At 42.4% G+C, this 15,297-nt stretch overlaps 1 protein-coding gene across 6 annotated transcripts in view; it reads right to left on the bottom strand.

The window, feature by feature from the left end:
- AK9 (adenylate kinase 9) overlaps positions 1–15,297 on the bottom strand; it is an 829,950-nt gene that overhangs the window by 501,297 nt on the left and 313,356 nt on the right. For all 6 annotated transcript variants that reach the window (XM_029595283.1, XM_029595287.1, XM_029595288.1 and 3 more), the window contains one exon: positions 956–1,112. In XM_029595283.1, the coding sequence (XP_029451143.1) occupies positions 956–1,112 (157 nt within the window). The remainder of the gene's footprint in view (positions 1–955; positions 1,113–15,297) is intronic.

Below are 15,297 nucleotides of genomic sequence, written 5' to 3'. Positions count from 1 at the left end.
GGGAGACAAGATGCAGGCATGCAGAAGTCAGGGAGCAAGGACAGTCAACAAACTCTTGCTCTCAATGCCCTCTGGAAGCCTCCTGAAAGCCGCTTGACGAAGGCTAAGCTTAAGTGGGGGAGTAACAGTCCAACAGGTCTCTTGTGGTAGGTGCAACATAGATCTTTACTAAGTCCTATTCTCCTGGCCTAGACCTGGCTTCAGCTTACATACAGAATGGGAAGCTTGTCTACCATTTGCTGGAGACAGAGAAAACTGGAAGGCTGAAGCTAGCATGGGTCCCAATAGGGGGTGACATCAGCAAGCCTGTTGTTTTCTGTCTCCATCTGCTGCTAGGGGAGCATAAACACATGCATCTAGCCTGGTGTAGCCAGATCAAAAGAAATTATTTCATTTTATTTTACAAAAAGGCAGTGTCAGCTAATACCCAATAACTAACAATTTATAAGTTCCTTCTGAATATGCCTTTTTAAAAAATAATATTATTATTTGCCATTGTCTGTGCACCTTTTCAGGGTGATTTGGATCAAAAGGAATCACATAACATAGTGGATAACAGTAGTTAAGGATCAATTGGCCCATCTTGCCTGCTCAGTTCTCTTTTTCTCTGGTTCTTTACCACATTGCATAGATGAGTATATAAATTCCCAGACTTATACCAATACCAGCTCCCTACCCTCTCTCCTATTCATCTTTTACCCATCATCTCAACTCTGTTCCCATCACCACACTGTGGGATAGATATTCAAAACCCATTTAGACGGATAACGGGAAGGTTATCCATCTAAATGGCTTAACTTTATATTTAAAAGCTTATCCATCTAAATTCTTGCCAGACATTGGACGCAGAGTTGGAATGGTGTGAGACTATCTATAAAGAGACCTCATACTTAGTACAGAAACAGGCATAACTAAAATATCCAGTCCTAAAGTAAGAGTCAACATGTTTACTCACCATTATTTTCTGTGTCTACTAAGCAGATAATATCATCAGGAATGAGCCCTGCATTTGCTAGAGCTGCCCAGTGCTCTGAAGTCATGGGAAAATTATCCACTACCCATCCTCCTACTGGAGGAGCACCGGGAAATCTCTCTGGGTTCTCTTCAGTGAACTAGGAATAAAAAAATAGTATTTTAAATTAGAGATTGCATTTCTAAGCCAGCAAAGTCTGTAACTGGGTCTGAATCCAATAAGCTAAGGGTCCTTCTATGGGATGGGTGCCCACAGAGGTGGTGGTATGAAGGCTCTAAAGCAAGGATGTGCAACTCCTGTCCTTGAGGGCTGCAAGCTGATTTGGTTTGTGGGTAACCAGAATATACAAATTAATCTGTTTCTTAGACCAAATGAATGCAAATATATCTCATAGACCATTATTAAGGTGCAATTGCAGAAATCCCCTGCTTATTCTTGGGATAAGCAGCATGGAATCTATTTACCTCTTGGGATCCTGCCAGGTACTTGTGACCTGGCTTGGCCACTGTTGGAAACAGGATACTGTGCTTGATGGACCTTTGGTCTGACCCAGTATGGCAACCTTATCTACTTATTTAATTATATAGGAGCCTCTTAAGGGCTGGAGTTTTATTCATTACTGCTGTGTTGGAATGAGGCAACAGTGGAAAAGTTATTGATTGGTGCTCTGTAAAACTGGCAAAATAATTAACAGGGATCAGAACTATAGGAGCTTACTTTTATTTGAAGAGAAATCAGGCAGTATACAACATAAGAAGTACCAAAATTATTACAGAGCCCAATACCTAATACCCAACTAAATAAATCCTTAAATACAAAGGAATAAGGACACTTTACAAATAACTACTGGTATCGAATAGAAATGTACTATACTACAGCCTTGGCTCAGCATACTGTAGTATAATCATCTTCCCACAGAGGCTTTCCAATCAGCTTTAGATGCAGTATTCTATTTCCAGCTTTAAATCCTTTGTTTGAAATTTTTTATATGCACTTAGAACTTCTTCAATTACTTAAAATCAATATCTCTTAACTCTATTGCTCCCCATATAAAGTTTCCAGCCAATTGCAAGTTATTAATGTCAAGCTCAAAACTACTTATTTATTTGTTTTTATATACCGGTGTTCAATTTACATATCACATAGGTTTAAATATAACTTGAGGGTGCAGGAAGAAAGGCATTTCCTTTTGTCAGGTATAAAAAACGATTAGAGAAATGTAACATGATGTTATAGCAGTAACATGAGTAAAAAACAGTGCTAATAATGGCAATAATCAGTATTAATAAAGGAATAGACAGTGTAAATAAAAGCAAGTTTGCTTACCGTAAATGGTGTTTCCGTAAATAGCAGGATGAATTAGCCATGCTGTCATGGGATCTGTCAATCAGGTCCGGGAGGTGGAGCTTGTCAAAGCAGAGATTAGAGTTTTGCTCTCTGCGGCTGCGTGTGTGTTCCCACGCAGGAAAGTAACAGAATCTCCTCAGTCTGTGATTAAGCTGTAGTGTAGTCGAAGACTAGGTCACTGCCAGGGAGGAGGGTGGGTCAGCATGGCTAATTCATCCTGCTATCTACGGAAACACCGTTTACGGTAAGCAAACTTGCTTTTTCCCGTCGATAGCAGGGCTGAATTAGCCATGCTGTCATGGGAGTCCCAAGCTCCCAATCACGTTATTTATGATATATATATTTGTACGTGATCCTTAACAGTGTGGCAGTCATTTTGGATAGGAGGATAGAGTTTGTAGGATTGCTTGCCCTATCTTCGCATCAGTGGCTGCCTGTTGATCAAGGCAGTAGTGCAATGTGAAAGTATGAAGCGATGACCATGTAGCTGCCTTGCAAATGTCTATGGGTTGCACATTCTTTAGGTGTGCCAATGAGGCTGCTACTGCTCTGACTTGGTGAGCTTTATGCTCTGAATGTAGTTGTAGTTTCTGTTTGTCATTACAGAATTTGATGCACTGCGCTATCCAGCTGGAGATGGTGCGTTTAGTCACTGGTAATCCAGGTGCCTTTGGATCAAAGGAGACAAAGAGTTGAGAAACATGGGAGTCCGAGTTTGTCCTCTCTTTATAGTATGCTAAGGCTCTTTTACAATCTAGTGTGTGCAGTTGTTTTTCTCTATCATTTGCGTGAGGTTTAGGGAAAAAAGTGGGTAATTCCATGGTTTGATTGAGATGAAATTGAGAAACCACTTTTGGTAGAAAGGATGGGTGAATTCGGAGAACTACCTTTTGGTGATGAAATTGCAGATATGGAGAATAATGGACCAAGGCCTGTAATTCACTAACTCTTTGTGCTGATGTTACTGCAACGAGGAATACAACTTTCCATGTGAGGTATTTAATATGTGCTGAGTCCATGGGTTCAAACGGGAAAAGCATGAGCTGTTCCAGAACTATGTTGAGGTTCCATGGAATTGGAGGCTTAGAGATCGGAGGACGAAGGTGCGTTAACCCCTTGATGAACGAGATAGTAAGGGGTGATTGGATATAGAAATATTGTTAACTGGTCTATGATAGGCACCTATGGCGCTGAGATGAACTCTGATGGATGATGTTGCTAGACCAGCTACATATAGTGTATGAAGATAATCAATGAGCAATTCAGGTGAGCAGTCCAATAGTGGTACCCCTTTGGAAGTACACCAGGTAGAGTAACGTTTCCATTTATAGCTATAATTTTTCCTGGTTGAGAGTTTCCTGGATTCTAACAAAATGAATTGTGCCAAAGTGGAAACTCCCTGTTCTGTTAAAAGGAGCCTCTCAATCTCCACGCTGTCAAGTGTAGAGATAAGTGTAGCGGGTGTAGAAGCGTCCCTTGATCTTGGCAGAGAAGATCTTGACGATTAGGTAACCGAATTGGATCCATGATGGAAAGTCAGAGAAGGAAACTGTACCATGGTTGCCTCGGCCAGGCCGGGGCAATGAGTATCAGTTGAGCTTTGTCTGCTCTGCACTTTTGAATTGTCTTTGTTATGAGTGGTATGGGAGGAAAGGCGTACAGGAGGCCTGTCGTCCACGGAATGAGGAAGGCATCTTGAGCGATCCTGAATTGGCTTGGTCTTATCGAGCAGAATTTGGAACTTGAGCATTGATCTCCATTACAAAGAGATCTATCGAAGGTATCCCCCACTGCATGAATATGTCGTGGGCTATTTCTGTATTGAGTGCCCATTCATGAGGATGAAAGATGCGGCTTAGCCTGTCCACTCTTGTATTTGCTACTCCTGGTAGGTAAGTTGCTTGCAGATGTATGCAATTTCGGTGAGCATGTTCGAAGATTGTCAGGGTCTCCTTGCAAAGGGACCATGAACCGGACCCTCCTTGCTTGTTGATGTAAAACATTGCTACTTGATTGTCCGTGTAGATCATGACCCTGTGGCCCTTCAGATGGTCTTGGAATACTTGTAATGCCTTCCGCATCGCTCTGAGTTCCAATAAATTTATTTGCAGGTTCTGTTCCAAGATTGTCCATAACCCTTGTGTTTCGTAAATCTCGAGGTGTGCACCCCAGCCCTTGTGAGACGTATCTGTGGTTAAGACTGCATTGTGGGGAGGGGAGCTGAACAATGCTCCCTTGGACAGGTTGGAGTCCAGGAGCCACCATGTTATGTCTTTCCTCATCTCGGAGGTCAACTATACCTTCTGTGTCAATGGTTGTGAGTGTTGTTTCCATTGAAGTTTCAAACCCCATTGCAGGCATCTCATGTGTAGCCTGGTGTTGGGAACTGTGAAAATAGCCGCCGCCATGTGGCCTAGGACTACTAAAACTTGTCTCGCTGAAGGTCTCTGAGTATGGTTCAATTCGTGTAGAAGGTGATGGAAGCGTGATATTCTGTCGTTTGGTAGGTATGCCCGGTTGCAAGTGGTGTCCAGGCATGCTTCTATGAATTGTAGCTGTTGTGTGAGTTGTAGGTGTGATTTCTGAAAATTGATCACCAATCCTAATTCCTGTAAGCAGTGTATCACCCGATGGAGGTGATCGAGTAAGATGTTTGGAGCTGGGGCGATTATGAGCCAATCGTCCAGATATGGGAAGATGGTTATACCTTGTTGTCTGAGATGAGCCACCACAACCATGCATTTGGTGAAAACCCTGGGTGCAGCCAATAGTCCAAAGGGAAGAACTTTGTACTGATAGTGTTGATGCCTGTAGTGAAAGCATAGGTAATGCCACGAGGATGGATGGATTGGAATATGTGTGTAGGCATCCTTCAGATCGATGGAACACATCCAATTGTTGGTTTGAATCAGAGGAAGGATTGATTTCAACGATATCATTTTGAATTTCTCTTTGGTGAGAAATTTGTTCAATTCCCTTAGGACTAGTATGGGACGAAGGCCACCCGACTTCTTGGGTATGAGGAAATATGGGGAATAAAATCCTACTGATTGGGTCCCTGGGAAAATTCGTCGAATTGCTTGTTGTTTGCAAAGCAAAGCAATTTCCTCCCCCAATTGTGGTTGGACGCTGTAAATCTTGAGAGTGGAAAGATGAGGTAATAGGGGTTTTGTGACAAACTGGAGTTGGTAACCGTGCCATACTATCTCCAAAACCCATTGATCGGATGTTATCCTCTCCCAGGCTACCAGGCAAGAATGAATTCTGCCGGGTGGTGCTTGATGCTGTGATGGTGGCAGGGTAACTAAAAAGATGGAGTCAATTTTACTGCAGTAGCAGGCTGTTGAGCCTGCTGTCTCTGGTTACGTGCTTTACCTCTGCGTTGGTTGGAGGTATTTTGTTGTGGAGCAGGACGCTGGTAAGAAGGGTATGTCTGTGTACGAAAGGACTGGTAAGACCTGTAAGGTCTCCTGGTATATGACTGCCGACGAGTAGATCCCATATAAAGAGGTGTGGTCGAATAGTGAGGTTGTGATGTTAATAATTGTACTGCTAGAGCTTCCTCCTTCAGTTTACCTACTGTGTCCTGAAATATTTCTCCGAACAGGTTATCTCCTGTACATGGGAGGTTTGTTAGTTTCTCGTGTAAATCTTCACATATCAAACTTGAGCGTAACCATGCTAGTCTTTGGGCTGCAATAGCTGTTGCAGACGCCCTGGAAGATGTTTCATATGCTTCATAGATTGACCTCAAAAGGTGTCGCAAACACTCTTCCATGTCATACCTTTTATAGCTTGTATGCACTCATATAGGTATTGTACCATGTAGAATTGATGGTGCATAATTCGGGCAGTCAGCATTGAGTTATGGTATATTTTCCTGCCAAACTCATCCAAGTATTTGTTGTCTTTCCCTGGCGGATATGAGGAATGCGACTTCGTTTTCTTAAATCTTTGCATCGCCGATTCTACCACAATTGAAGCATGAGGTAATTGTGGCACAGAGTACGGTGATGTTTTCCTCATACGGAATTTTATGTCCGTCTTCCTGGAAACCGCTGAGATTGCGTAAAGTGTTTCCCAGGATTTCTGTAAGACGGAGTGCAGGATTTCTTGTGGTGGAAGAGATGTTTGTTCTCCTGGAGAATCGAAAATCTCTAGGAGACCAAGGGTTTCTGATCTAGGGTCTGGATCCCAATGTCGATGGCTGTCCATCAGTTGGATCAGTAGAACGATGTCAATGCCGCTTCTTCTCACGATGGCTTCTCGATGCCGAAGATGAAGCTATCGAGGTTCTGGATGGCGTAGGTGACGGCCGGTCATCGAGTCGTTTTTCATCTCGATGCATCAATGACAAAGGAGGAGTTATCCTTGGTGAAGACGTCGACGACGATGATGGAATCTTTTTAAATAATTCTTCCATCTTATCTAGCCGAGCTCATCTGCCCTTTGGTGTCATTTGGGCACAAGTTGAGCAGGCTCAGATGTCATGGCCTGATCCCAGGCAAAGAACACAAACATAATGTGGGTCGGTGATCGACATAGTTCGGTTGCAGTCTGGACACTTTTTGAAAACCAAAGCCATGATAATTTTTTGGCCTGATAATGGTCGACGACTGGCGGGAATCGACACTGAGGTGACCGGAATCGATCAAAAAGTATTTGAAAAATGTACTCACCGAGACTATGTGAAAAGGAGACCCAATTATGATGAAATTGTGACTGAGAATATGGAACTGAAAAGTTTTCTTCCCTGATAAATGTGAGGGAATTAGTTTTCCAGAGCTCCTGATGTGCAAGGCGGAAAAAAAGAGACTGAAGGGAGACCCCTGTGGCTGAGAATATTATGGCATGCTGGGCATGCTCAGTGTGCCCTCAGTGCCAGCCAAAAGTTTATAGAAACTCTTGACACAAGTTTTCCGTACCAGGGCTCCATCTGATGATGTCACCCATATGTGAGGACTATCATCCTGCTTGTCCTGGGATAAGATTAGACATTTTGAAGGATGACTGAAGTGTTTCATAAAATCCTGCCAAAGACTGTGACAATTGATAAAATGCCTCTTTTGTACGAGGGGGCATTATTGCACGTTCATCTGATTCTTGTGACTTACATGCTTTCGGTTGTATTAGAGTGGTTTGAGGTAAATTACTAGACACTTTATGGGCTTTCTGTTTCTTTCCACATAATATGTGCATTGAATCCTCTGAAGCTGTAGAAGCGTTAGAGGAATCAACTTGTATTACCTCTCTGTGGGAGAAGGTGTTTGAAGTTGGTACATGAGATGATTTAGAAGTCAAAGGGCTTATTTCCCAGGTTGCACTCCTTTTTTCAGACTTTCTGTGGTGGGAGTGCCGTGAGTGCTTATGATAATAGTGTGACGACGAGTCTGTATAATTTGTACGTGAAGACGGTGATCGCTTTCTATGTTTTATTGTATACTCTGTCGAAGTAGCCCTCGAAGAGAGGGAAGTACCTGAACGAGGTGGGGTTATCGATGGAGAGGTGGAATAAGATCTTCTGGAGTGTCCACGTCATCACTTTAACCCATGTTTTGGTGATTTATGCACCGATTTGGAGTTATGCACATAACTAGGCTTGTGCGCATATCTTTTTTGTTCCATGCGCACAAGAGATATCGGTGCCGATGTCTCCGGCGCCATGCGCACAGCTATGTCCAGTGCCGGGCGTGTAGATGTCGTTGGCGCCATGCGCACAGATGTCATCAGCGACATGTGCGCAGGTGTTTCTTCCATCGCGCACACAGGCATCTTCGGCGCCATACACGCAGGGAACTTCGCATTGCAGTAGTCAAGTTTAGAGAAGAGAAGAGCCTGTAGAACTGTTCGAAAGTCTTGTGGGTATAGCAGTGGCTTGAGCTTTCTTAGGATTTGGAGTTTGTAAAATCCATCTTTTAGTAGGTTGTTGATGTGTCTCTTGAAGTTTAGTTGATTGTCAAGCATGATGCCAAGGTTTTTGACTGTAGAGAGTGTTTGGTTTGTAAGAGGTTGTGTGGAGGGATCGGTGGAGGGTGGTGGTGGGGAGGGTTTTCTGGATATGTATAGGATTTCACTTTTAGTGTGATTGAGAGTAAGGGATAGTTGTGATAGTAGGTGCTTTATTGACGATAGGTGTGCGTTCCATCGCACCATTCCACTTATCTTGACACTGTTTTGCTATCATTGCAAGATGTTTTCCATATCGTACAAAAGATGCTTATTGAAGGCTGGAGACCTGCCACATATTGAAAAAACTCTGTAGCCCCTGAAGCAGACGTTTTTTAATGTCAAAACGCTGGCAGTGTTGGGTGGATCTTCAGCTTTCAATAAGCATTGTGTGTATGATATGGAAAACATCTTGCATCAAGATAAGTATTTTTTAGCTGCTTTTATTTTGACATTAATAACTTGCAGTTGGCTGGAAACTTTATATGAGGATCACTTTTGTTGCCCTTCTCTGAATGTTTCTTTGTTCTGCTCTATTATTTCTGAGGTGGGGCAATAAGAAATGCACACAACTACTAATCATGGATCAATATAGAGGCATTATGATATTCTCTTTATTTTATATTATTCCTTCATTAATCTTTCTTAACAATCTATAGTATTTGATTTTTTTGACAGCCACCACACACGTTAAGCTGAGGATTTCAACATATAGTCTATAATGATGCCAAAGTCCTTTTCCTGGGTGATGGCTCCTAAAGTTTTATCGTTCCAAAGTTCCAATGTTTAATGTTCGAATGTTTAATGGCTCTCCAATTGTTTCCATTGAATGATCTCATGTTTAGTTAATGTAATTTAACCTAACTTAATATTTAATGTATTCGCCCTCCCACGACCGTTCTGTTGTACTGTAAACCGGTGTGATCTGTATTTCATACAGGAATGTCGGTATATAAGAATTCAAAATAAATAAATAAATAAATAAATACAAAACCTTGTACTGTGTACTTGTAGTTGGGATTATTTTTCCCTATGTGTATCACTTTCCACTTGTCTACCTTAACTTTCATCTGCCATGCAGATGCCCAGTCTTTTAATATCACAAACTCCTTGTGTAATTCCTCACCATCTGAGGAAAGACTAAAGAGGTTAGGACTGTTCAGCTTGGAGAAGAGGTGTGGTGGGGGGTGTGTGTGGATATGATAGAGGACTATAAAATCATGAGAGGTCTAGAATGGGTAAATGTGAGTCAGTTATTTACTCTTTCGGATAATAGAAGGACTAGGGGGCACTCCATGAAGCTAGCAAATAGCACATTTAAAACTAATAGGAGAAAATTCTTTTTCACTCAACGCACAATTAAACTCTGGAATTTGTTGCCAGGGGATATGGTTAGTGTAGCTGGGTTTAAAAAAGATTTGGATAAGTTCTTGGAGGAGAAATCCATTACAAGCTATTAATCAAGTTGACTTAGAAAATAGCCACTGCTATTACTAGCATCAGTAGCGTGGGATAGATTTAGTTTTTGGGTACTTGCCAGGTACGTGTAGCCTGGACTGGCCACAGTTGGAAACAGGATGCTGGGCTTGATGGACCCTTGTCTGACCCAATATGGCAATTTCTTATGTTCTTATGCTTGTGTTTTAACCACTATGAATTGATTTTGTATCATCTTACTTACTGCTTCCTTTCCCAGCTCATTTCTGTTGTATGTCTGAATTTGTTTTGGCTTTATATTTTTGATACAAAATTGTAATTTTATTTCTTATGTACCTGCCTTGAGCCTCTGGGAAAAGTGATTAAATCGAAAATAAAACAAATATTTAAAATAAAAATAACCCAAATTAATAACAATAGGCCCTGGAGGGAGGGGTAGAGCTGGGTTTTACCCCTCAAAGAGACCCTGGAGAAAGGACTATTGTGTCAGGAATCAGGATCCCAACAACAGTGAGATGTGAATGGGTAAACAGAAATCCATTTTCTTCAACAGGGGCCAATCTAAGATAGACCAAGGATGCAGCCAGGGCTCTAACATTATCAGCCTTTTTGTGCTCTTCCAGAATCAGACCTGCTTAGGCAAAAGAAAAGGATATGCAATCTGTTATTCAATTAGAGTTCATTTGGTTACAGAAAGCCCAGGTTTACTAGTGTGAAAGAAAACAAAGTTGAGTAGGTATTTTCTTAGGCCCCATAAATGTCTCTATCGTATCCCCTCGCTTCTCCTCTCTTCTAGGGCTCTCAAGATCATATGTGAGAGAAAACCTAGTTCCAAATCTTGACTGACTCCTTATATAGGAAGAGTCAACTTGTTCATCTCTGTTTATTCAAGTAGAACATTACGTCCTGAATATCAGTTTGAATACAGACAATTTTGTTGGAAGTCTGATTTCTGGAAACTCTTTGGGGTAAATTTTATAACATACGTGCGTCGAGCACGCATGTTATAAAATCCGATACCTGCGTGCCGGATTTTGTAATGGCACACGTATGTGCAGGCAGGTGGCCACTCATGCACGTGGGGGGGAGAATTTTTTAAAACATGTACGGCAACACGATTGGGCCTTTGCCCTGTTCCCTATTCCCCTATCTAACCTTCCTCCCTTTTCCCCTCTGCACCCCGACCACTAAACCCATCCTAACTAACCTTTTTATTTTGCTTTGGAACTTACTTCATCTGAGATGAAGTAAGTTCTGCACACCGGCTGGCTGCTGGCATGTGCTATCCCGGCTGGCTCCTGCCAAATCTTAGCTTGTATGCTTATTGACTTACTGGCTAATTTCAAAAGGAACACATGTGCGCACATAAACATGTGTATTGGCATGCAAACAGAGTTATGCTGTGATTTTATATCATGCGCTCAAGTACGCACATAGGGCCGGATTTTAAAAGGGTTACGCGCATAAGTACTCGCGTAACCCTTTTAAAACCCCACTGCACGTGCCAAGCCTATATTGCATAGGCTTCCGGCGAGTGCAAAGCCCCAGGACGTGCATAAGTCCCGGGGCTTTCTTGGGGTGGGCGTGTCGTGAGGTGTGACGCGGACGGCGCATCATTGGGGGCGTGTCGGGGGGTGTGACACGGTCGGCGCGTCATCCAAGGGCAGTGCCGCGGGTGTAGTTTCGGCTCGGGGGTGTTCCAGGGGCGTGGCCGCGGCCTCCGGACCAGCCCCTGGACCGGAACACGGCACGTGGCAGCCGGCCCGGCGCGTGCAAAGTTACGCCTGCTTCGAGCAGGCGTAACTTCTGCGACAGAGGTGGGGGGGGGGGGGGGTAGGAAGGGGAAGGGAGGGGAAGGTGGGGGGAGGCGGAAGGAAAGTTCCCTCCTAGGCCTCGGAGGGAACGGGCAGCGCGCGGAGGGCTCAGCACGCACAGGGCTCAGCGCGCGCAAGTTGCACAAATGTGCACCCCCTTGCGCGCACTGACCCCGGATTTTATAAGATACGCGTGGATACGCACGTATCTTATAAAATCCGGTGTACTTTTGTTCGCGCTTGGTGCGAGAACAAAAGTACGCGCGTGCGTAGAATTATAAAATCTACCCCAGCTCATTTAAAATCTCCCTGCCATGCATATGTGTGCATGTAATCTTAAGAGGTGGTGCGAGCAAACTTCTCGCTCATATTTCCGCTAAGGCTTTAGCGGCTTTTATGCACGTTTGCAGACGGATTTTAAAACATGCTTGAGCGAGGGAAAAACCAGTATTTCCAATTAGTCCACCAGTTTGTCCAGTTGATATTGAGGTCTTCAAGACCCCTCTGGTTCTTCATCCTGTAAGTCCCCTACATGACCCCGAACCTTCACGCTGGGCTGAAAGCCCTAAAACTCGAGATCTCTAGATTTGCTCATCAGGACCTGCAGTAAAGTTATGCAGATAACACACGTTCGCGTGCCTTGGTTAGCTTTTTTAAAATTCAGAGTTATGCGCGTAAGTCTTAGTCCTGCCCCAGAATGCAATGCCCCGCCCCTTTTCCACTCCCTTATTTTTGACGCATGCATGAATATGGGTATGTATGGGTATGTATGCATGTATTTTGCGGCTTCTTAAAATTTGTGTTGCTTGTGTGCAGCCCCCATATGCTCGTATGTGGCCGTTTTTGCGCGAGCAATACTTTTAAAATCTACCTCTTAGTGACTTGGTTATCTTTTATATACCACTGATTCCTAAAAAAAAGTCCAACGTAGTTTACAACATAACATAACCAGTTTATAAAATCTGACATGAATACAATCAAATTAAATAAATACTTTCATAAAATAAAAAATCTTCAATTGTTTTTTAAAAGATTTCAAATCTCTTTCTAAACGAAAATCAACCAAGAGTGCAATCCAAAATATAGGTGCAACATATGAGAAAGCTCTATTGTAGCTTATATTTGACCTTAACTGCCTTATAGGAATATTGTATAATTTTTCAATTTGTTTGCAAGAGACCATGGATCTTCTAAATTCAGCAACCAATACTTTGTATTGTGTATGCCATTTTAGAGGCAGCCAATTTAGTTGGCACAATACAGGACTAATATGGTTAACCCTTTAAGATCTGTGCTGCAGTATATTGAATTAACTGTAATGCTCTCATACTTGTTTGGGGTAGGCCAACAAGTAGACTATTACAATAATCTAGTCTATAATCTAGACCATTACAATAATCCCCTCCCCAATTCAAAATCAGTTTAATTGTAAAGCCTTTTGCTGCATTTCTGTTTTATGGAAACCGATGCGATGTTATTAACGAACGTCGGTATATAAAAAAAAAGTTAAATAATAAATAAATAAATAAATAGTTGATTAAATAAAAGTGCTTATAATACTGACCAGAAAAGACTCTCAGTTAAAGATTATTTTATAGGCATCAGCATCTTAAGCTTAAAAAAGGCATTCTTTCCAATCCGTCTTAAATGCAGCTTCAATATCAGTTGTGAACTTAATATCACCCCTAAAATCATGGGTTCAGTTACCAAAGATATTGATTCCCCTGAGAATGTTATACTAGTAATCGATTTATTTATTTATTTACTTGAGTGTTTTATATATCGTCATTCCATATGATAATCACTAGTTCACAAAGGTGTACAGCCACTTGTTTCTTTCCTAACCAAAACAAAGAAGATTTTTTAATATTTAGTACCAAATGATTATCAGCAAGCCATTTCTTGATTTCCATCATGCACATTTGAAAACGGGCTGCTGAAAAACACCATCTACACATGGAATATATAACTGAATGTCATCTGTGTACAAAAATGTAAAGTACACCCAGCCCTTTCAAAACATCATAAAAAAGGTACATAAAAATATTAAAAAGAATTGACTACAGTGCTGATCCTTGAGGGACACCAGAATCACTGTGTTTCCAAAACAAAAGATTTTCCTTATGCTGATCTTGATACTGCTTATTTGTCAAAAATGATTCAAACTAAAGGAGTACAATACCACCAATGCCAAATTATTGTTGTCGACACAACAACAACTTGTGGTCTGTGGTATCAAAAGCCACACTAATGTCAAGTTGCACAAGCACTCCCAGATTGCCCCGTTCCAATTAACAATGTGCTCAGGGGAGTTTCAAGATGGCCGCACGCAAGTGCCGGGAGCTCTGGACTTGCCTCGACTCCCAAATAAAGAATTGTGTCATTAAAGAAGTTTCCTTAATCAAATTATAGGAAAAAGGAAGGGGAAGGAAGATCTTACCCCAAAGCCAACGAGATGTTACCTGTGACTGGCCCTAAGGACCAGCACGTTGTCTGGAATGCGGAAAATAACTCCGAAGCGAAGTCCATGGAAAGTAATGCGTGTGGTGGACCAACGCAGTGTGTTCCGGACCTCAAGTCATCATTATCGCCGGAGCCGAGTCGGGCCCCTCCTCAACCTGGCCCCCCCACGGAGAGGGATGACGCGATCACCCAGCTCCCATCGCATGTAGAAAATCATAGGCAACTTTGGGGAGACCCACAATGGAAGCGCAAGCAGCAGGGGCAGTTAGCCGGACAGCAAACGAGGGGAGAGCTGGATTTGACCAAGCAGTGAAACAAACTACAGCGTCTCTTCAATTAGATAAGGAGGTAAAAATTTTTACGTTACTAAAGCCACCTCAAATAACTTTGGAAAACATATGGGAAGCTATTACCAAGCTTACAAACCAGCTTTCATGTTTTGTTTCCCAGCAACAAGAACTAACTGGCTAAGTTAATGCCATAAAATCTCAAGTTCTTGAAATAAAAGAGCAAAACGAGGCCCAGGAGATTAAGCAGACAAACATGCAGAAATCAGTAGATATTGTAGTAAAGGATCTCTCATATCTACAAAATAAAATGGAAAATTTGGAGAACAGCATACGTTGTTGCAATCTTAGGCCTGGATTTTCTAAGGTTGCAAACCTTAGAAAATCCGGTGGCAACAGGGGGTCGGGGAGGGGGGGGTGAAGCGGGGGGCGGGCCTGCAAAAGCTGGCAGCCATCGCACCACTGCGGTGAGTTGGCTGCCAGCTTTCACACTGAATAACTACACCATAAAAAGGTGTAGTTATTTGGCGCGAAACTGGCGGAGATAAGGGTCCTTACCTTTCGCCGCCAGCGATGTCTCCGCAGAGTCTGCCCCGGTGCCGCCCCAACTCCTCTTCCGGGGCCGACTCTGCCCCCATTTAGTGATCGCGTGCGATCTCTTTTGAAAATGACCCCCTTAGGATGTTAAACTTTCCTAAGAAAAAATTTGTCTCACCCATTGAAATGCTCCGTAAATATTTTCTTGAAATATTATCTATTAAAGAAGAAATGGTTCCTCCAATTTCCAAGGCTTATTATCTGCTTGTAAAGTCCTCCTCACAATTGAATAAATATAAGACCTGATGTATCTCCTATAATTGATACCTCACACTTATCTTCATTCTTGGAAACTTCAATCAAAGAGGAAGTAAAGACCTCAACTTTGATTGTATCATTAGCACTGGACTCAGACAGAGAATTTGTCTTAAAGATGTTTTTTAGATAAAGAGATGCATTATTTCTTGGTAAAAAAATTTGTATGTTTCTGGAT

This window comes from Rhinatrema bivittatum, chromosome 3 (assembly GCF_901001135.1).
Source record: "Rhinatrema bivittatum chromosome 3, aRhiBiv1.1, whole genome shotgun sequence".
In the NCBI taxonomy this organism is placed as follows: Eukaryota; Metazoa; Chordata; class Amphibia; order Gymnophiona; family Rhinatrematidae; genus Rhinatrema; species Rhinatrema bivittatum.
Note: the sequence above shows the minus strand (reverse complement) of the source record. Positions and strands in the feature narration are given on the sequence as shown.